This window comes from Malus domestica, chromosome 14 (genome assembly GCF_042453785.1).
Source record: "Malus domestica chromosome 14, GDT2T_hap1".
NCBI lineage: Eukaryota > Viridiplantae > Streptophyta > Magnoliopsida > Rosales > Rosaceae > Malus > Malus domestica.
The window spans coordinates 27106348-27127658 of record NC_091674.1 but is presented as its reverse complement, the minus strand read 5'-3'; the positions used below and the strand labels follow the sequence as shown (position 1 = coordinate 27127658).

Sequence of the window (21311 nt, the reverse complement as noted above, 5' to 3'; positions counted from 1 at the left end):
AGAGTGGTTTGGGGATCCGAGGTCTCTGCAAGGCGAAGATAGGTGTGAAGGAGATGATGAATGTCGAGGTCTTAGGTCTTGCATTTTCTTTCATTTTTTTCTATTTTTATTTATTTATTTATAATCTTATTTAAAGATATATTAGAGTTATATAAAAAATATATATATTAGGGTTATTTTGGAAATAATGGTGGGTGGAAAAATTACATTTTACTTTTTTAATTTTTTATGGTGGGTGAAATTATCATGTGGGTGAGAAAATAAGACAATAGTGTGGGTTTACTAGCACTCAAAATTTATGACTCAGAAACATAATTACGCTTTTCCCAAAAATAAAAATTAAGCTTGCTGCCATGGACTCCTCCCTTTTGGAGTCCGTTGAGACGGCGACTGGTTGTTGGTTTGAAAATCTTCTTAATGGCGCTCCGAGCCATGCTCTGCCGAGCGATTCTTGGGTAATCTCGGGCTGACGTTGCATCTTCTCCTGCAATTGTTGGCTAATCTCGGGCTGCATCTCTTAGATTACCCAAGAATCGCCGGAGGAGATGCACCGTCAGCCCGAGATTACCCAAGAATCGCCGGAGGAGATGCAGCCAGCTCAGATTACCCAAGAATCGCCGGAGGAGATGTAGCCCGAGATTACCCAAGAATCGCCGGAGGAGATGCACCGTCAGCCCGAGACTACCCAAGAATTGCCGAAGGAGATGCAGCCCGAGATTACCCAAGAATCGCCGGAGGAGATGCACCTCGAGTCCGCTCAGCTTGAGTTCGCAGGAGCTGTGGCAGTCAACATTCAGGAGGAGCCGGAACCCGCCCAACGTGGAATTTCCGCCGCCTCCCACATTCTCAACAAATTGAAGGAGGCATCCTTGTTCATGGGCGGACTGATCGCATTTGTGGAAACTTGGGACGTGGTGCCACAGCTCACCGGCCCGAAGGCATTTCTGCTCCCAAAACTGCTCGCTGTGAAGACCATTATCGACTGCCTCCTTCTTGTCCTCACGGTGTAGTTGAAAGAACAGGAAGTAAAGTACTTCGTCCTTCTTGTGTACCCAATTTCGCTCTCTAGTATCAAGGGACAAGTGGTAAGTTAATTTATAAGATAAAGATAGGCGTGTGAATCATATTATTAATGTGAAAATTTTGTCATCCATTGTATATGTGCAGATGGTGCCGTTGTAAATATGTGTAATAAAAGTTATGGTCAATAAATTTGAACGAGCTTATTAACCTACATACTACATGTGTTTCTTATGCAATGACATTGTATTGTGGTCACTTTCATGGTTCTAGGGGAGGGTACTACATACGAACCAAAACGATAAGAATTGGCAGGTCTTGTATTTGGGGTTTGGTCAGTCAAGGCTTATAGACCAGGCGGTGGAGTGGATTGAATGGACTCTCACCATGTGAGAGAGCAACTTGCATAGAACAAGTTCATCATGTGACCTTCTGATCCAATAACATAACGTAATATAAAGATAAACTTATATATATGCCACAGTTGATGAACTCGTTCATGCAGGTTCTCTTCCTTATAATTGGAGAGAAAAATACAAATAAAAAAGGCCATTAAAGTTTGGTAGGATTCCTAAAATGCTTAATCAACCAATGTAAAAATCTAAAGCTGATCCATATAAAAAAAACACCAAACAAACATTTAAGTTCAAATACTAAAATTGCACAGGATTAAGTTCTTACCAAATAAAACGAAAATCCCAACAAGAAAAAACTGAAACGAAATGTAAAATACTTGAAAGTCTTGAGTCGAACTTCTAATCTCGAGGACGAGATATAACATCTTTGTAGAATTCTTCCTGCAGAATCATCTCTTCCTTGTTCTCTTCCAGCTGAGTTTTGATCCTCTGCTTCAAAAGACGATTTTCGTCTTGCAGCTTTTCGATCTTGTCACGAAGTATGGCATTAGTTTCCTCAGCATCTTTCCTGAGCCTCATTTCTTTCGGGAGCTTGTCCTTCAGCCGAATAACCTCTTCGCTGTCCAGACTCATCTGCCTTGTCGGCTTCAATACCATCTCCTGGTAAGATTTTATATCGAATTTCAGCCCCGCCTTATCATCGCAGTGCTGGTTGAAAGTATCCAAGTCTCGCTTGGTTGGCAAGAAACCATAGAGCTGTCGGATAAGACCTGGACGAAACAAGACAGGATTGCGCTCCCACGCATCCCTACCAAATCCTTGTTCTGCAAAATGCCTGTGCAGCCGCTCCGCCTCAAAGTGTCCCATCGCTGAGGCCTCAAAAATCAACATGCTCATCCCACAATGTCCCTGCGGACCATATGAGTGTCGAGCCTTACTAGCATGGTAATCATCAAACAAATCAAGAAGCTCCTCGGTTCCCATGCCAATCCACTTGTCGTATTCATCCTGCAGTTCGAGTTTTGTGTTCATGATCAGCACCATCGGAGGCCAGATAACTTTGTGATTCTTTTCTTCATCTTTCAAAGCCGCCCATCTGCCGAATACTTGGCCCACAGGTGTGACAGTGGCTCCCTTGAGCTGCAACTCCGCATCTATAAGTTTCGCAAGCTCTCGATGGAGCTTCACCCGCTTGGCCGCTTTAGTTTCTGCATGCCTTTTCAGGGGCTGCACGCCATCGTACCAGTCAATTGCTCCAGGACCATTTTTGCACGCAGGGCAGTGCCACCGCCTGGCAGGATCAATAACCTCATCCACACTTAAACGATCAAACTCGTTGAAGAATTGTTTGAACCATTTGCTCTTCTTTTGAGTTCCATGACTCTTTTCACTAGAGTCAGAGTCAAACTCGTCGCTGAAGAGATCATCATCCGAGTCGTCAAGATCGCTCAGAGGATCAGAGTTGTCCTCGTCATCATAATCTTCAGCAACAGCAGCAGGAGGAACCACATTCTTCTCTTTCTTGCCAGCTCTAGATTGCCAATTCCATCCTTGATCCAGCGGAGGGGGAATCACATTTTTTGGGGCCATAAAGTTGTCTCCAAAACCACCTGTGTTGTTATACGGATGCCTTGCATTTCGTCCCCCAGCTGGTTTTTGAGAATGAGCAGCTTGTGCACCACCAGCACCACTGTGCGTGACAGTTTTCGGAACCCCTTGGGGAGGCGGTCCCCAAGCCTTATAACTAGAACTTTGAGGACCAAATCTGCCACCACTTCTGTTCTTGGATTTCTTGCCAATTACCTCCCATTCTCCATCGTCCTGTGCCGAGTCTAGGCTTGCTACACCCTGACTCAACTGCTTTCCTTTCGGATTCGCGTCACCTCTTCTTGAACTCATCTTCGACAGCAATCCTCTCCCTTGACAAAGCCGGAAACCTGACCAGACACATATGCAGACTTGCACATAAGTACCCCTAAAGCCCGGCAAAATCTTGAGTGTAACTATGTACATCCCTCTCTCTATAGACAGAGGCTAAGCCAAAAATTTAATTAAGAGATGCACCTTATAAAATTCAAAGCTTCTTTTTTGTGGTATCAATGCTAATCCGTATTAACAAAATATATGCAACTTAATAGGGTTGTACATGAGAGTGAATGATAAAACAAAAAAGGCTTTTTAGCTAAAATGATCTCTAAGATTGTTATAACTCTTTACTTTGATCTTTGAGATTTAAAATTAATAGAAGTGGTACCTAAAATTGTCTTTTGTCAATCATTTTGGTCTGTCTGTGAAAAATCTCATTTAAATTGAAGAAAACACTAATTCAAGGGGAGGAGTTGATTTGACAAAAATATTCTTAGTTTGACAAAGATTTCTCACAGAATGACCAAGATGATTGATGGTGGACAATCTCAGGACTACTTCTATCGACTTTATCTGAGGGACCAAAATGAAGAGTTAGGTTAATCTCAGGAACTATTTTTGATAAAAAGCTAACAAAAAATGAGGAAGGAAACGTAAGAACTCTGAGAAATTTTGCAACCATTTTAACAAAGATTATATCAACATTTCTCGAAGACAAAAAATGTGGGAGGGCACACATGCCACCGCAGGGTACATGTGCTCCATCCACCCCATCTCTATGGCACGTGATGACAGAGATAAAACGAGGAGTGTTTACAACCCGGTTACGCGTACAATCTCTGGTAAAATGCACATCATAAATCACACAATTTGACACACCTAGAAAGAAAAGCTGTAAACTTGTGTAGGAAATCTGAATGTAAACCCACAGAAACTCTGCATGCTTCATAAACTTCTGTAATACCCCAATTCATATATCAAAAGAACAAAAATTCCATAAAATCCCTAAAAAATCCATCAAAATTTCATCAAAATCCATTCAAAAAATGTATAAATTTTTTACTTCAACACAAACAACTACACAATGCCATGAACTCATGCAACAAACAAAACACATAACATATTAAAGAACAAATAAAAAATAATAAAAATACCTGAAGCCGAATGAGATGATGAAGAAGATGTTGGAGGAGCTCAGCAGGCCTGATTTTTGTTACGAAATGGACTCCAACAGTTCACCAACCACCTCCTGAGACGAGAGTGATCAGTGATGTAAAAGTCTCTTGTGTTTAAATAATACCCGGAAATCAATTTACTAGAGTGCTCGCTCTTTTGCGTGATTATCTGTGTCTTCACTTGACACGTTTTTTTGTTACAGATAAGTATCTCTTGAAACCTCGAGAAAAGCGTGCCTCAACTACTTTTTTTATATACTATGCCACGTTAAATAACCACGTAACAATGACGAATGACATGATGACACGTCGTATTAATTGCCAACAATAAACAATGTCATGAGGCCACGTCGTCATTGATAGACACCATTGACAGATAATTCCTATTAGGACCCCGAGAATTTCGCCTGATGTATGTGCTGTTAACCAGTGTGTAACGTAACACTGACCACGTGATAGGGATAACAAGCAATATCTATTAGGATCTCGAAAAGTTCACCCGCTGTGTGTGTTGTTAATCAAAGTGTAACGCCAAATTGACCACGTAATAAGAACCAATAACATTAATACCCTGTTGATCATCGATTCATACATTAATGAGTATAATTACCCCCGTTGTAGGTAGATTTTTTCCCTAAATTGGAGAAAGTGGTGCAGCTCATGTGCAACCTCGTCAAGTTGTAGACAATGTAACAAGAGCTAATGACATAATGTCACATTGTCACCAATTGCCAATACCAATTAAGTAAGGAACCGCAGCAGAATGCTCGCTCAGCAACTCAAAACTGCCGCACCGAAAAACCCAAAACCCAGTTTTCTAATTCCGTGTCGGAGCTTCACCACCTCACCTTCTCATCCCTCTCAAGACTCTCACTTGGCGAACCTGATTCTCAAATCCTACCCGCAAACCCTAACCCAGATTCTTCACAGCCCCCAAATCGATTGGACTTCCGATTTGGTCGACAAAACCCTGAAGAGGCTCTGGAATCATGGACCCAAAGCCCTCCAGTTCTTCAGAATACTCGACCACCATCCGAACTACACACACTCTTGCTCCTCCTTCGACCACGCCGTCGATATTGCCGGCCGCCTGCGCGACTACAAGTCCCTCTGGACCCTCGTGGCCCGAATGAGGGCCCGCAGGCTCGGCCCTGGGCCGAGGACTTTCGCTATCATCACGGAGAGGTATGTGGCTGCTGGTAAGCCTGATAGAGCCGTTAAGGTGTTCCTGTCAATGCATGAACATGGTTGTCCTCAGGATTTGAATTCGTTTAATACAATTCTTGATGTGCTTTGTAAAGCTAAGCGTGTCGAAAAGGCGTATAATTTGTTTAAGGTGTTTAGGGGCAGGTTTAAGGCCGATTGTGTTAGTTACAATATAATTGCGAACGGGTGGTGTTTGATTAAGCGAACCCCGAAAGCTTTGGAGCTTTTGGGGGAGATGGTGGAGAGGGGATTGGACCCGAGTTTAACGACGTTTAACATAATGCTTAAAGGATATTTTAGAGCTGGTCAGATTAAGGAAGCTTGGGAGTTCTTTTTGCAAATGAAGAAGAGGAAGTGTGAGATTGATGTTGTTACCTACACTACTTTGGTTCATGGGTTTGGTGTTGTCGGGGAGATTAAGAAAGCTCGAAAGGTTTTCGATGAGATGGTTGGGGAAGGGGTGCTTCCTTCGGTGGCAACTTACAATGCTTTGATTCAGGTTTTGTGTAAGAAAGATTGTGTGGAAAATGCTGTTGTGGTTTTTGAAGAGATGGTGAGCAAGGGTTATGTGCCTAATGTGACGACTTATAATGTATTGATTCGAGGGTTGTGTCACTCGGGAAACATGGATAGGGCGCTGGAGTTTATGGACAGAATGAAGGGGGATGAGTGTGAGCCAAATGTTCAGACATATAATGTTGTGATTCGGTACTTTTGTGATGCCGGAGAGATTGAGAAGGCGTTGAATGTGTTTGAGAAGATGGGTTGTGGTGATTGCTTGCCTAATTTGGACACGTACAATGTTTTGATTAGTGCCATGTTTGTGAGGAAGAAACCTGAAGACCTTTTAGTGGCAGGGAAGTTGTTGATTGAGATGGTTGATCGAGGATTTTTGCCGCGAAGATTCACCTTCAATCGCGTTCTGGATGGGCTTTTATTAACAGGTAATCAAGGTTTTGCAAAAGAGATTTTGAGATTGCAGAGCAAATGTGGTCGTCTTCCCCGTCAAGTAAAATTGTGAATCATGTTGGAATTCAGATTGGCTCATGAACCATGTAGATTTGACTACATTCAAATCTTAACCCCAGCTACTACTGCTCCAAAGGGGTTTCTGTTCCTGTTGAAGTTTCAACACTTGATGTTCTCTTATCGCCATGTGTTGAAGATCTACTGTTTGGAGGATCAGGTGGGCATTCTGGTGCACTATGATCGAAAGAGAGATTTTTTTTGGCACCCGACTTGAGGCTGTCACAGCGAGCAGTAAAAAAACAGGACTGGCTCAATAAGGACCATCTCAGCATTTTGGTTGAAATGAAATATCACGGCGAGAGAAACTTAAATAAGAACAACAGACTGTGAACATGGCAATCATTCGCTTACCAAGAAAAGAAGAACGAGAAATAAAGGCCATGATTGTCAGTGGTTTCACGAGTTTCAAGCTTCAATTGCTTCGTTCTAGCTTGTGATCGTGTAAACTGTATAAAGTGAAGAAATCTTGTAAACTTCAGCACATATCTTCTGTTGTCAAATTTGTAGTTCCATACGTTAGTCAAGTTGAAACCATTGTATTTTCCTTGCCATTCTGCTCAAATTGTATCGCTGCAGCTTCGAAGAAGCTGGTTTCTCGACTTTGTGAATCAATAAGTTCAATTCAGATTTCCAGAAGTTTGTGTCAAGTAAGTTTACACTAGAGCTGGTTTCCTCAAGTTGCTTGTTGCGTTTTGGTATAAAACTACTGTGAGATATAAGTAGACAACGAGTTTATTTCAAAACCACTTTTTCCGTTGTTGAATGAAGCCCTAAGATCGAATCTCCTCTTGCATTTAGGGTAAAGAATTTTTTTTATTCGTTCTTTTCAAAAAACACTCTAAAATAAATTTCATTCAACGTGCTAAAAGGAAAATTTCGTATTTCCCAAAAGAGCAATTTTAATGTTTTACATGGGGGGAAATTGGGCAAGCTCGGCAAATTAGCAACACCAGCCCAAATATCGTGATGACAAAAAAAAATGGAGGCAAAAGCCCCAACATAATCCTCTACGGAATTTTTTGGTGAGTATCATAAGAATTCATAAATCGTGTTCGTTCATCGTACGTAGTGCGATCAGTTTTTATCAGGTACTATTTGTATTTAATTTTAAACAAAAATAAATGTTCGATGAATGAATATGATTCACGAATCGCAAGAATCCTGAAAAAAAAAAAAAAATCCGACAAGCATCTGGATTTGCAAAAGGCCGTAAATTTGGCCCCATCTACGAAAAGACAAAAAGCCCTAAACCCTAAGATTTCGCGCTTATTCATCAAACATTTGAAAAAATTCGCCATCTCTCCCCGCCCTCTACCCTCATACTATTTCTTTCGCAGACTGCTACGCTCCACCACGTCGGCGCTCACTTGCGCAGCCGCCCTTCCCATCCAAAACCCAAACAAACGCTCGCAAAGATTTGAAATTTGTAAACCCCCCGCCTTTTACTCCTCAACCCCCCTTTCCCCCTTCTTTTTTAACGGTCCTCTATCTCTCTCAGCACCTTCGCTTCCCTCCATTTTCTCTCTCAACCATGACTGCTCCTCCATCCCCACCTCCAGCCACAGAGCAACAACCGGACCCAGCTTCAACAGGGCCTTCCGCCAGAAACCACGGCTACAGCAGAAAGCAGAAGTCTCTAGGCCTCTTGTGCTCCAAGTACTTTCTCCCCTCACTCTCCTCTCCCTCTCTCTCTGTCTGCAATTTTCTTGATTCTTTGATTTTCTCTCTCTCTAATTCTTCCTTTCTTTCAAATCGTGTAGTTTCCTCGTCCTCTACAACCGCGACGGCGTGACTTCAATCGGCCTTGACGACGCCGCTTCACGACTTGGTCTCCATCTTTCCCCAATCTGCGATCCCTTCGCACCTCATTGTATTCGATTCATCGGATCTAATGGTTTCTCGACTTGCAGGTGTTGAGAGGCGGAGGATCTACGATATTGTCAACGTCCTGGAGAGCGTTGGGGTCAGTTTCTCTCTTTCCTTTCTTGGTACTTTTGTTTCAATTTGTTTCGGCTTTTTTAATATCAATTTATTCATTAGGTTGATTTTAATTTCCAGGTTCTTGCTCGAAAGGCGAAGAACCAGTATTCTTGGAAAGGATTTAAGGCGATCCCTAATGCCCTGCAAGAGCTAAGGGTATTTATCTCTCACAATTCATCATTAAGATTCAGATTGATCCAATGTTCTCTTTAATTTTGGTGTTCGTTTCTTGAATCTGTTTGAATTTAGTACTGATTTGGTGATTTTATTGTGTAATAGGAAGAGGGCCTGAGAGAGAATATTTGTAACTTTGACGGCAACGAAGATCCAAAGGTAAGTCTTTGGGGTGTTTTCAATATTGAGCTGTTCATCTCTTCAAAACAAGGTTTTTGAATTCAAAATTCTAAAATTTTCTTTTTTTCTCGCAGGGTTATCAAATTTCAGACGACGAGGATGATGCAGAAAGATGTGGGAGTCAGCAGAATGAAAACTCCAACCCTACTCTCAATGTTAAACCTATGAACCCAAAATCAGGTAAGCCTTGTTTTCGGTGTTTTCAATCTTGTTCGGTGCTTTGGGCTAAGTTATAGGGGGGATATTCAATTACTATGAATGGTAAGTTTGGTGATATCCTAAAGACTCTTACTTTTTATTTGCTGTTAAGCAGATAATAGAAGGGAAAAGTCGCTGGCGCTTCTTACGCAGAATTTTGTGAAGCTCTTTGTGTGCTCAACTGTGAGTGAAATAATGGATAACAACTTGCTTATTTTATAGAACTGTGATTTGGGTTTTGCGTAATTTTGGGCCATTATTGATTTTACTGCGTGAACTTGTAGGTTGAAACGATTTCCCTTGATGAAGCTGCCAAATCACTGCTTGGAGATGCACACAAAGCATCAGTGATGAGAAGTAGTAAATTTGTACTTGGTTTTCTTTATTCCTGATCATATGTTATAATGGAGCAGAAACTCTTGACTAACTTTTGTTCGAAACTTGATGAAGCAGCAAAGGTAAGGCGGATTTATGATATTGCGAATGTTTTGTCATCCATGAACCTCATTGAGAAGGTAAAAACACTAATTTGAATCCTCAATAGAAGAAAGAAATGAAACTTCCGAATTTAGAATCATATACACGTTATTTAGTCAAGATAAATGTTTTTCTTCTTATGCAAAAATGTGCAGACCCACACATCAGATACGAGGAAGCCTGCATTTAAGTGGTTGGGATTAAGAGGAAAAGAGGAGGTTCCTCAGGAGACTAAGAAGAGAGCTTTTGGCACAGATATAACGAACGTCAGTTCTAAGAGGGGAAAGGTAGACTCTTTTATTGGTGGGAAGTTGGATGGGCAAAAACAGAAGGGCCTAGTAGGTGAGGCTGATAGGAGCAATTTGGAAGACTCAAAAGATGGTTCAAAGAGCTATCAGTTTGGTCCTTTTGCTCCTGTCACTATTGCCAGAGCTGGGACTGGCAACACGAGGAACGTTCATGACTGGGAGAAATTGACGTCTACTTATCGTCCTCAGTATCAAAACCAAGGTATCATCTTATGATTCATCATGCATTAGATTGAAAGAAATTGATTTTGAACAGTAAATATAGCTGCTCTTATCATTTACCATTAGCATTAGCGATCCATTTCTATAGGTTTGAATTCACATCAGGAAGCCAACTAAGGGATAAGAAACTTCATTAGTTTTTATACCCACAGATGATTGATGGACACTTTTTTTTTAATGATCCATGACTATCATCAGCCTTGGTGAACTTGTCTGTAGGACCAGCTGACAATAGTGGGAGAACGAGAAGGGAGGTGGATAGAGAAAGAAACATGACCGGAGACTGACTAGGTGTGGGAAGAACAGAACTGGATATCCAAACCCCGTGTTGAAACAAAGCCAAGAGGACAATCATACTAGCAATAGGAAAACGTCTTATAGCAGAAATCGAAATCAAAATCAAGCACGCTTTACATGATTATTACTGTCGCCATTACTATCGGATGAAAATTTACTAAATCATGTGTCTTGCTTCATGTTGAAGCTTTGAAGGACCTGTTTTCTCATTATATGGAAGCATGGAAGACATGGTACTCCGTGTAAAGATACCAACAGATACGGAGAAGATGTATTCTTGCAGAAGAAGAAATAGGTATTCGAAGAGAGAGAAAGAGAATTTTAGATAGAGAAGATATGTTTATTTCTTGACTATTTTTTCATATCTTACAATGATGGTTATGTAGAGTACATATCTAACTAGATTGCTTACTTTCTAAGCTATTACAAAGATTACAGGATGACTAACTACACTTGTCACTATTACAACCACACGATTACAAGCTGTTAAGATTGCTTTGTCTATTGTTATCATCCCTCGTCAATCACAGGAGGAGATTTGCTCAACCTGAGATTGTAACAATGTGTTCGAAATAACGGAGTAGACAATCCCTTGGTAAGAATGTCGGCAAATTGTTCATTGGAAGACACAAACTGAAGTTGAAGTAACTTTTTGGCAACCCTTTCTCGAACAAAATGAATATCAACCTCAATGTGCTTTGTCCTTTGGTGCATAACTGGATTATAAGCCAAGGCTATAGCAGAAAGATTATCATAGAAAAGAGTGACTGGACATGAGATATCAATCTGAATAAACTTCAGAAGTTGAGTGATCTAGTCAATCTCTGCAGCTGTGGATGAAAGTGCTCGGTACTCAGCTTCAGTTGAGGACTTAGAAACGGTATTTTGTTTCTTGGATAACCAAGAGATGGGACTAGACCCTAAATAAACCACCAAACCTGTAGTAGACCGTCTGTCATTTGGATCCCCAGCCCAGTCAGCATCATTGAATGCCGTTAAACATAAATCCCCTTTGCTTAGTTGAACACCATAATCCATTGTGCCTTTCAGATATTGGAGGATTCTCTTCATAGCTAGAAAATGAGATTCCATGGGACAATGCATAAACTGACACACTTGATGCACAGAGAAAGCAATGTCGGGTCTTGTAAATGTAAGATATTGCAAAGCACCCACCACACTTCGATACAATGCTGGATCATGAAAGGGTTTTCCATCATCTTTAAGTAACCTGGTATAAGGCAGACAAGGGGTATTACACGGTTTTGAGAGAGCCATATCAGTCTTGTGAAGCAAATCTGTAACATACTGACTTTGAAAGAAATAATCTAGTAGAATGATGAGTAATTTGGATCCCTAAGAAGTAATGGAGTGGTCCCAAATCTTTAATATCAAATTCTTGAGCTAAAGCCTGTATAACATCAGTAATAGCTGCAATAGCACTGCCTGTGATGATTATATCATCCACATAGAGCAAGAGAATGACCACAGAATTGCCAACATGTTTCACAAATAAAGAGGAGTCTGAATATGTTGTAAGAAAACCCAGAGAAGGCAAAAAATTGGTACACCTCTCATTCCAAGCCTTTGTGGCTTGTTTCAGGCCATATAGGGATTTATGTAACTTACAAACATGAGAGGGCTGTTAAGAGTTAACAAAACCTGGAGGTTGAGACATATAAACCTCTTCTTGTAAAATGCCATGAAGAAATGCATTCTTCACATCAAGTTGCCTTAAAGACCAACCAAACTGTGCAGCTAAAGCCAAAACTAACCTCACATTTGTAGGTTTAACAACTGGACTAAAAGTCTCTCCATAGTCAATACCTTCTTCTTGATTGAAACCTTTGGCAACAAGTCTTGCCTTATCTCTAGAAATGTTCCCATCTACACCTCTTTTAATCTTGAAGACCCACTTACACCCTACCAAATTCTTGTTTGCAGGAAGAGGAACTAAGGACCAAGTTCCTTGAGAATGCAAAGCTAAGAGCTCTTCTTGCATTGCTGCACTCCATACTGAAGATTTAAGAGCGGACTTGTATGTTGATGGTTCCACCTGAGTTAAATCAAGTGGATTGTCCTCTCCAATGGTTGAGAGAAAAACTTTAGGCTTGAAGATGCCATTTTTGGATCTTGTCTGCATGTGTATTCATAGGTTGGAGAGAAGGAACCACTTGCAAACTCTCAGGTTGGAACTCGGAAGAAAACTCAGTGTGATCATGATGATTAGATCCAGAGGACAATTCTGCAGCCACAGGGGAATAAGGTAGAATAGACTGTGTTGATGTTGCAGTAATGGATTCAGGGTATGGTGGGTTAGGAAGAGACTCAAGTGTAGGTAAGGTAGAGGCAGATGAGATGGAGACAACCTGATTATCATGTGTGACATAAAGCATTGAAATAGATAGGGGTGGTTCGGTATGGGATCCCATACCGAAACCCTTGTCCTGATTCCCAAACCAAAAATTTCGGGAATCCCAATTTCAATACCGATCCCAAACCAAATTTTCGGGAATCCCAATTTTCGGGAATCCCGAAATAGTTTCGGGATTTCGGGACAAATCGGGAATCCCAAAATAATTTTGGGTTTTTGGGCTTTTGGACTAAAATATTATGTTTTTGGGCTAAAATTGAATCTTTTAACACTTTTGGGTTGCAATCTGCTAAGAAGCTCGTTGCAATATGTGTCAATTGCAAGACTATGTCAATTTAAATGTAGATACTACAATTGCAAGACTCTGCCAATTTGGATTCAAATGTAGATGCTACAATTGCAAGACTCTGTCGATTTAAATCATTCATACAGAAATATGTGCAACTATTGAAGCCTTCATTTTCTATGGACTCTATCGATCTAAATATATATTTAAAAATTAAATAATATATATATATATTTTTTCGGTTCGGTTTGGGAATACCAAAATCCCAAAAACTTGAGACCGATTCCCGTACCGAAATTTCCGGATCGGTTCGGTATTGGGTACCGAAATTTTCGGGAATTTCGGTTTGGGATTTTTTCGGTTTGGTTTCGGGAATTTTTCGGTTTGGTTTGGGATTTTTGGAATTTTTTTCCAGCCCTAGAAATAGAGGATGACAAAATAGGAGTAGAAGATGAGGAATTTGGGGTTTTGGAAGACAACATGGCATAAGGAAATTCACTCTCATAAAAAATGCCTAGATATATACATCTTTTGTTGACTCATTTCATAGCATAGGTAGCCTTTGTATCTAGAAGCATAGACTAAAAAGACACATTTTGTTGTTTTAGGTTGCAACTTGGTGTTATTGTAAGGTTTTAACAGTGGGAAACAAGAACAACCAAATATCCGAAGATGATTGATAGCTTGTACATCTTTAAACAACAACTCAAATGGAGATTTGTTGTGTAAAACAGGTGTTGGCATTCTGTTAATAAGGTAGACAGCAACTTGGCAGGCAAAGGACCAGAATTTTGGAGGCAATGAGGCAGTTTGCAAAAGGGTTATAGCTGTTTCAACAATATGCCTATGCTTCCTTTCAGCTAGGCCATTTTGTTCAGGGGTGTATGGACATGAAAGTTGATGTTTAATACCCTTGGTCACAAGAAATTGTTGAAAAGACTTGCTAATATATTCACCTTCCCCATCACTTTGTAAGGTTTTAACAGAAACATCAGAGTGATTTAAGACAAAATTGTAAAAGGCAATGAAAGTGGAACAAACATCACTTTTATTGATGAGAGGAAAGAGCCAACAATGTCTAGTGCATTCATCAATGAATGTCACATAGTATCTAAAACCCTCCACAAAATTACAAGGGGAAGGAACCCATACATCACTATGAACAATATCAAAAGGATGCATGGACTTGGAGACATAGTCAACAAATGGTAATTTACAAAATTTCCCTTCTAGACAAGAGTGACACATCTTAGACTTATGATCAGGTATATTAGATACATTGCATTTTCTTAAAATTGCAGATACTATATAATTGGATGGATGGATGGCCTAATCTACTATGCCATAGATTCGAAGTTACAAATTGTCCAAGGAAAGCAACTTGCACTCTTGGTAAAGAAGAATGATATGAAACTGGTAGGGAATAGGGTATAATCCATTACTGCAATGTCCCTTGAAGAGTGTCCTCCCTGTGGCTTTGTCCTGGATCCAAAAACAGAAAGCATCATATATTAACCAGCAATTATTATCCAGACACAATTTATGCATGGATAACAAATTCTGAGTTAGTTTAGGCACATATAGAACTGAATTAAGATGCAGTGGTTTGAAAGGTGTATGTAGAATTGATGAACCAATGTGGGAGATTGATAAACCTGCACCACCACCCGCATTTTGAATTGTCTCATTGGAAGGAAATGGAGAGGCCAATGGCAACTGATTAAGGTTAGCAGTCATGTGAGATGTAGCCTCAAAATCTGTGAGCCAAATCTGTTGAGGAGGAGCATTGGGAACAAAGGATGGAGCAGCAACATGCATAGTTGACACTTGCTGAGTTTGTAGGTTGGCATTTCGAAAATGATAGAAAGGAGCACTGTGATTCCTTTTTCCACAGATTTGACAGCCTTCTGGAATAGAGTTCTCAGTATTTCGAAACCAGCAAGTAACAGCTAGATGTCCAAATTTTCCACAAATTTGACATGGAGTCTGGAAAAATCCTTGTGCCTTTGGTGGAGAGGATTTTTCCAATCCAATCCAAATTTCTTGATGCTTCTCTGTTTTGACATGCGCCAATTGACTCAAGGAAATCACTTCAATTCAACTCTCGTTAACCCGGCAGAGAAGGATTATTTTCGACATTCTCACAGAATTTTTTTATTTGTTTCCGTTTGAATCGGTGGCTAGTTAGAGATGTGCATATATTTTGTGTAAATTACAGTAAAACTTGCAACTATATATGCAAGTCATACAAAATATTTGATGAACAAATGCATAAACTCAGAAAAAAACTCCACATATCTTCTCTTCTGATCTCTGGTTCCGGATCTCCTAATTAACATCGTGTTTCATGTTATTTTGTAATGAGGAATTTCGCGTGCCCACACATCCACAGATAGACATTCTCCACATAGTTACGCCTTGGTAGAACATTCGTACACCAATCCGAGAACTCCCTGGTCCGCTGCAGACATTCCCGAGGACGAGTTTACTAATCCGTAATCAAATTGAGAGAAATTAGATTGAGGAGGAAATAAAATGAGCCAAAATTAGAATCAGATTATTGTTGAAGTTGTTTATTAAAACAATCTGGAATTGGAATAAAATTTCATAAAGCTGTTTACTAATTCAGCAGAATAAGAATATAAATCAGTATGATTACTAAAATGCCCTTGTGCCAAATCAAATATTTTATATTTTTTTAATAAAATTTGATTCAATATATAATAGTGAGAAAAAATTAAATAGCTTTTTTATTTCATACACACTAAAATGATTTTGTTTATTATTTTTTTTAAATTTAAGTATTTACTTTAATATCTAAATTTTCTCAATCAAGTTGTAGTTTCTTCTCTTCGGCATATGTATGGAGTTATGCATAATGTGAGTCTAGGGTTAAGGATAATCTTGAAAATAATGAAAGTAAGTGAGGGCATAAAGGGAAAAAATTATCATTCCGATCGCTTGGGCACTCCCGAATCCAATATGTTGGGAATCCAAATAAGCCAAATCTTGGAATTGGATTCTATTTTTTGTGTGGGCTCCATGCACTTTTGATTCCTTCCAATTTTAGTAAACACATGTATAATTTGTAATCAAAATCGGATTCCTTATTCTCATTCCGATTATGGGTTAGTAAACACGCTATGAATCTTTCTTTTGTTCTTTCCCAGTTGAATGATTTTGTTGGATATGCGCGTTATGTGTCCGATGTTCCCCATCCCGGGTGGGGATTTTCCCTCAGCGGCAACCGCTGGCTTGTCCGTAGATTCAGCTGGCGAAATACAAGGCACACCATACTGCATACATTATCTTTGATGGGATCACTCTAGTTGTAGTTTATATATTCTCTGAAACTGAAGGGCTCTTAAAAACTTGCAATTTTTATGCATACTGTAATTTTTTTTTCTCCTCTTTAACACTGCGAGCATCCTTGTTGGACGACTGCATCGAAGATTGGAGAGATCTCTAAGCTGACGTATCTGGAGATCCGGACTACTCATTTTAAATTATGCGGTTCTCGTTAGTCCATTCCACTGGCCCACCTCACACAAATCAAGGATCCGAATCTCTCTTTCTATCTCTTCAACGGCCTGGATCTCTAGATCTTACGGTTCCGAACACAGATATCCGGAAAAAATCTCGACTCGTCTATCAATATTTTTCCTTCCGTGTTTGGCAGTAACACTGTTTTTCTTCTAGAATTTGAAATTCTTAACACATTTTATCTCCCGATGATTGAAAACCTTTGGGTTTCGAGTGGACCGTTTTGAGTTGTCCTCTCTATCATCTATGAAGAAGCAAAACATCTTATCCAACAACAACAAAGTTTTTTCCCACTAAGTGGGGTCAGCTATATAAATCCTAGAACACCATTGCACTCGGTTCTGTGTAGCGCAATTTCGTTGAGGATTCATTATCATAAAGATTCGACAGAACCTAGGAGTACCGTCTGTTGACTACCTGACGCCCGCCCTTCCCCTCCCCATCCTCCTTTATCCAACAACCACCTAAAAAAAATATACTTCTTTTTATTATACATATATATTTATTTATTTATTAGCAAATAGCAAGATGTTAATTTACAAAAGAGAAATTTGAATAACAGCAATGACTCAGAAAAGCAGCAATCAAAGAATGATTTCTTCCTGAACGCTGACGTTGAGAGTCTTATGGGGCAGGACAATGCTGTTTATAACCACCACTTCATCTTCAACTGTCACTGCTTCACCTGAATTATCAATAAAACCGGCATTCAGATGGCGCATAAGGCAAAATCGATATATAATTTTATCAGAACAAGAGGATTGAGTGAAAACGAAAGGATTTATGTACCAAGGATCGTGATCCCGAGCTTTGAATTGTAATCCCCAGTAGCCTGAAATCATAGTGCCAAACTTAGAAGTCAATTGCAACAAAGCTTTAAATAACGAAAGAACGTTGGAGTTATGTTATTAAGCATGGGTTGGTAGAAAGTTTTTGAACGTGCCTGGACACGAGACCATCTCCCGATTGAAGATTTCCATCCAACAATTGCATGAATAACAACTGCGTTTTCCTGAAACAAAGCATCGTACATATGTCAACATGAGGCGATGTCGAGGATGCACTCCATAACCTATGCTTTTGTTATGTACCTTTATTTCGACATTGTCAAGGATGATACAACTTATGAGCCTCACACCAGCTCCTATGCGAGCATTTGCAGATATTGAGACATTGGGACCAATCTGTACGAGCAGATAACAGGAGATTTAATAGATGCATTACTAAGGGAATGCTAAATGATCTGGAAAGCGACAATACTAATCTGTTTCACTATATAAATCACAGTTACAACAACCTAGTCATAGGATTCCTAAACTGGTTCGAATGAGATTTTTGCAAGGCCATTCGTTGAATGTGCACATTTAGTAAAGCCAGTATGAGAGAAAACGTACCTTAGCACTTGGATGTACTTTTGCTGATGGATGAACATAAACATCACCGGTAATACTGGCACTCTTTGTACCATCTCCACTCACCAAGAGATGTGGATTGGTGAATCGAAATTGTGCAAGATACAAACCAGAACACCTTAATGACATTCTGCAAGTATCAACACAAAATATTTACAAGATGGCCCAGACTGATGAGGACAAGGTTATAGCAAGACAACACCTTGGACGCAAATCTTACCCAGGAGTTTTGATCTGTTCCCAGAAGTCCAAGGTTTCATATGTGTATAACTGCTTTTTCCCCGCAAGAGGCGATAGGATATCTTGATCTAGCCTTACAAAATGCGTGGGAGCATTCCTGATAAAGGAACTCTCTATCAGCATTACCTTTCTATTCTAGTCAATTCAATATGTTGGATGGCACTATAGTAAAGCGGTGTTTTTAATTCACTAAACAACGTAGTTTTTAACTTTTTATACTATATGAAGAGAAACCTTGTTGCTGAATGAAGGGATTCGAAGCTGGACAGACGTCTTAAATCAGCTGCAAATACCAGAAAACGGTCCAGATTTCAGCATGGTGAATACCAATGCTATCAATAAGTGAAAATACATGTTAGTCGAAGCAATCTATGTATCAAAGAATTTCCTACTGACAAAGAAATGAAAAAGATACCGTGTGCTTGTTGAACTAAACTTTCATGTTACCAAAATTAAAGCACACTAATAGCACAGGCAACCTATTCATGGAGAATGTATCACTACCTCTGTCCTTCCACTGAGTGGAAACACCTTTGATGGTGTTAAAAATGTCTGGTGTAAATATGTAGACACCACAATTTATCCTGTCGCTGACCTGAATAAAATAAGAATTATAGAAAGAAAGATAAAGGAGAGCAAAAAATTCTCCATTGATGCACCAAAAGCTTGAAATTCCAATCTCAAACGTACAAAAGTCTCAGGCTTCTCGGTGTAATGCAACAGTTCATTGGTGACCGGATCAGCTACCAGTTCCCCAAACTGACTGGCTGATTCAGCAGAAACCTATACATAGAAAGAAGAAAACTTAGATATGGAGAACAATAGATAATATAATAATCAATATTATTATTAAATAACTTTGCACATTTTTTGACCAACCTTGATCACAAGGATTGTTCCCATAGCACCATATTTTTTGTGAGCCTCTGCAAATAAACACGGCAAAAAGTGGAGATTAAGCTTTCTGGAATCCCCTTATAAATCCACAATGAATAACCTGGAAACAATCATACGATACTCCCAGCAACTCATGAAACAATTACCAAGCATTTCTGGAAGCGGAAAAGTGCAGCAAACATCACAATTCAACAAGACAATGTGCGACTGCAAACAAATATAAGAACCACAATCAGCCTTTTGCCTGAGAATTAGAACATGTATGCATCGACACAACTTATTTAAGAGGAAAGACCTAAACAAACAAACAAAAAAAACCAGATAAAAACTTATCAATTGATTAAAAAGGAGTTGGTAAAAGACTAACCGGGTTGTCTTCCATGATCAGATCTCTGAAATTATAAAGTCCACCAGCTGATCCATGTGGCATGTCTTCCCTCAAATATCTAATCGCCACACCAACGCAATGTACAACCAACAGATTAAACATCAAATCCAGTTCAATATTTTCAAGATCTAATCAGTAACTACTAACTGGAAAACAAAAGCAGGATCTCACACCTAACAGGGACTTTAAGCTCATTAGAGATTGAGGACACATATAACGCGAATTCACGCTCCTCGTAGAAACCAATGAGGAAAATTTGTGTGAGGTTCGGAATCTGTAATCCAAAAGACAGTGAATTCAACTAGTATGCACACTATGAAGCCAGAAATGACAGATTTATCTACAAGAATATACCCTTTTACAAGCGGAAATCGGATGATGAACCATTGGTTGTCCTGCTAATGGAAAAAGCGGCTTCGGTATATTCAGTGACAATGGCCGGAATCTAGTTCCTGTAGAATTGAAACTCCAATATATCAAGAAGTGCTTTCTCAAAGATTGTAAGAGAAATGCCATGATTCCCAATTCATGATTCAACAATTGAAATTTACCCTCAAAGTTAAATCTCTCAAAAATGCACAAAGCATCGAACTTTCCAATGAAAATTCAAACAAGCATCACCAAAACTGAGAGAAATTGAGAAATGGGGTCTCATTATTCGATCCAAAGATGATGACAGTAACATTATATTTACCTTTAGTGGGCCCACCCACCATGATCACAGCAACCACCTTGTCGTCCGAGCTCCCCATGCCTTATGCAGAAAACCCAGATCCCAAAAGCCGACGGAGGCAGCGGTGGTTCCGCTAGAAACCCAGAAACTTGAATAAAAGGAATGGAGTGGCAGTAACAAAGGAGCCCAAATGCATAATTTATATGGAAAGCCAAAATCTGTAGTTGGAGGTTCACCAGGGAAGAAGGAAGCTACAGCAACGGACAAAATCTGAGGTTTCTCACAGCTCAGAGAGAGAGAGAGAGAGATTAAAAAGGGTCGGTGGAATCCAGAACGTGTATTATAATAATAATGCAGTGTATGAGGATGTGAGTATATCCAATCCGAAGTTTGGAAGATAAATGCAGAGAGAGAGACAGCGCAGAGGAAGGTTCCCTCTGTTTTTTTCCCATTACTTATTCCATATGGAGGGGGTCCTGAGGGAGGTGGGTGGGACCCGGGTAACTGGGCATCCCAGTGAGGCTGACTGTTTGGGAATCTCTCAGCCTAGTTGTCGTGGACACGAACACCTCACTAACTCGTTACATTTAATTTTAAGAAATTTTAACGAAATATTTCTGGTGCGGTTCATTTTTAACTTAAATGATATTTCTACTCTAAAAAGTTATTCATGATATTATTCATTTATTACAACACTTTTATTTCTTTTGATTAAAACTCAACATTTACAAGCCATTTTCATTATTTTTCGTTGAATTTTATTAAGATTTACCACCAAAGAGAGTAAAGATTGCCATTTAATTTGAAAGAAGTTGGCTTCAAGACTAAGAAGGGGAAAAGGTGAAACTTCACTTACATGTTTAAACTTTGAGAAAGATTGAAGCTTGCCTTCATACCTTGTGACATTAACTCCCAAACTTAGTGGCCAATTCCTTGTGGAACAAGCCACCACCGAAAAGCCATCACATTTTAGATCAACAATATGATGACCGGAATGTTGGCAGCCACAG

General features: G+C 39.7%; 4 protein-coding genes across 9 annotated transcripts; 2 read left to right on the top strand and 2 right to left on the bottom strand.

Moving 5' to 3' along the window:
* Positions 1-1614: 1614 nt before the first annotated feature.
* On the bottom strand, positions 1615-4512 carry LOC103415243 (protein SUPPRESSOR OF GENE SILENCING 3-like). The gene is made up of 2 exons (XM_008353582.4): positions 4397-4512; positions 1615-3313 (listed from the first exon to the last, which is right to left on the bottom strand). Exon 2 carries the CDS (start codon positions 3273-3275, stop codon positions 1776-1778), a length of 1500 nt encoding a protein of 499 aa, XP_008351804.4. The 5' UTR covers positions 3276-3313; positions 4397-4512; the 3' UTR covers positions 1615-1775.
* Positions 4513-5148: 636 nt separating this feature from the next.
* Positions 5149-7288, top strand: LOC103455255 (pentatricopeptide repeat-containing protein At1g74900, mitochondrial-like). The gene has a single exon (XM_070812342.1). It carries the CDS (start codon positions 5181-5183, stop codon positions 6642-6644), a length of 1464 nt encoding a protein of 487 aa, XP_070668443.1. The 5' UTR covers positions 5149-5180; the 3' UTR covers positions 6645-7288.
* A 630-nt stretch (positions 7289-7918) lies between these two features.
* LOC103455256 (E2F transcription factor-like E2FE) lies at positions 7919-10935 on the top strand. Of its 6 annotated transcripts, none has more exons than XM_008394850.4 (11): positions 7919-8308; positions 8413-8480; positions 8563-8615; positions 8711-8788; positions 8912-8965; positions 9061-9166; positions 9300-9367; positions 9469-9541; positions 9638-9699; positions 9817-10171; positions 10676-10935. In XM_008394850.4, exons 1-11 carry the CDS (start codon positions 8184-8186, stop codon positions 10732-10734), a joined length of 1101 nt encoding a protein of 366 aa, XP_008393072.2. In that variant the 5' UTR covers positions 7919-8183; the 3' UTR covers positions 10735-10935. The 6 variants fall into 6 exon arrangements, with proteins under 6 accessions (XP_008393072.2, XP_070668541.1, XP_008393069.2 ...); XM_070812440.1 differs by having other exon boundaries at positions 7920-8308; positions 10411-10935; XM_008394847.4 differs by having other exon boundaries at positions 7920-8308; positions 10390-10935.
* Positions 10936-17156: 6221 nt separating this feature from the next.
* On the bottom strand, positions 17157-20951 carry LOC103455258 (uncharacterized). Its single transcript, XM_008394851.4, has 15 exons — positions 20323-20951; positions 19983-20080; positions 19802-19902; positions 19608-19686; positions 19387-19447; positions 19223-19269; positions 19034-19126; positions 18848-18938; positions 18578-18626; positions 18324-18440; positions 18086-18233; positions 17783-17875; positions 17635-17703; positions 17481-17523; positions 17157-17376 (listed from the first exon to the last, which is right to left on the bottom strand). The coding sequence occupies exons 1-15, from the start codon at positions 20378-20380 to the stop codon at positions 17276-17278; spliced, it is 1248 nt and encodes a 415-aa protein (XP_008393073.2). The 5' UTR covers positions 20381-20951; the 3' UTR covers positions 17157-17275.
* Positions 20952-21311: the final 360 nt, after the last annotated feature.

Coding starts and splice junctions, on each gene's coding strand:
- LOC103415243 (XM_008353582.4), bottom strand. CDS start 3,275: ATGAGTTCAAGAAGAGGTGACGCGAATCCGAAAGGAAAGCAGTTGAGT.
- LOC103455255 (XM_070812342.1), top strand. CDS start 5,181: ATGCTCGCTCAGCAACTCAAAACTGCCGCACCGAAAAACCCAAAACCC.
- LOC103455256 (XM_017322543.3), top strand. CDS start 8,184: ATGACTGCTCCTCCATCCCCACCTCCAGCCACAGAGCAACAACCGGAC. Junction 9,368..9,468: donor AGCTCTTTGTGTGCTCAACT/GTGAGTGAAATA, acceptor GTGAACTTGTAG/GTTGAAACGATTTCCCTTGA. Junction 10,172..10,389: donor TCCTCAGTATCAAAACCAAG/GTATCATCTTAT, acceptor GACTATCATCAG/CCTTGGTGAACTTGTCTGTA.
- LOC103455258 (XM_008394851.4), bottom strand. CDS start 20,380: ATGGGGAGCTCGGACGACAAGGTGGTTGCTGTGATCATGGTGGGTGGG. Junction 17,876..18,085: donor AAGTACATCCAAGTGCTAAG/GTACGTTTTCTC, acceptor CTGCTCGTACAG/ATTGGTCCCAATGTCTCAAT. Junction 17,524..17,634: donor GGAGATGGTCTCGTGTCCAG/GCACGTTCAAAA, acceptor CTATGATTTCAG/GCTACTGGGGATTACAATTC.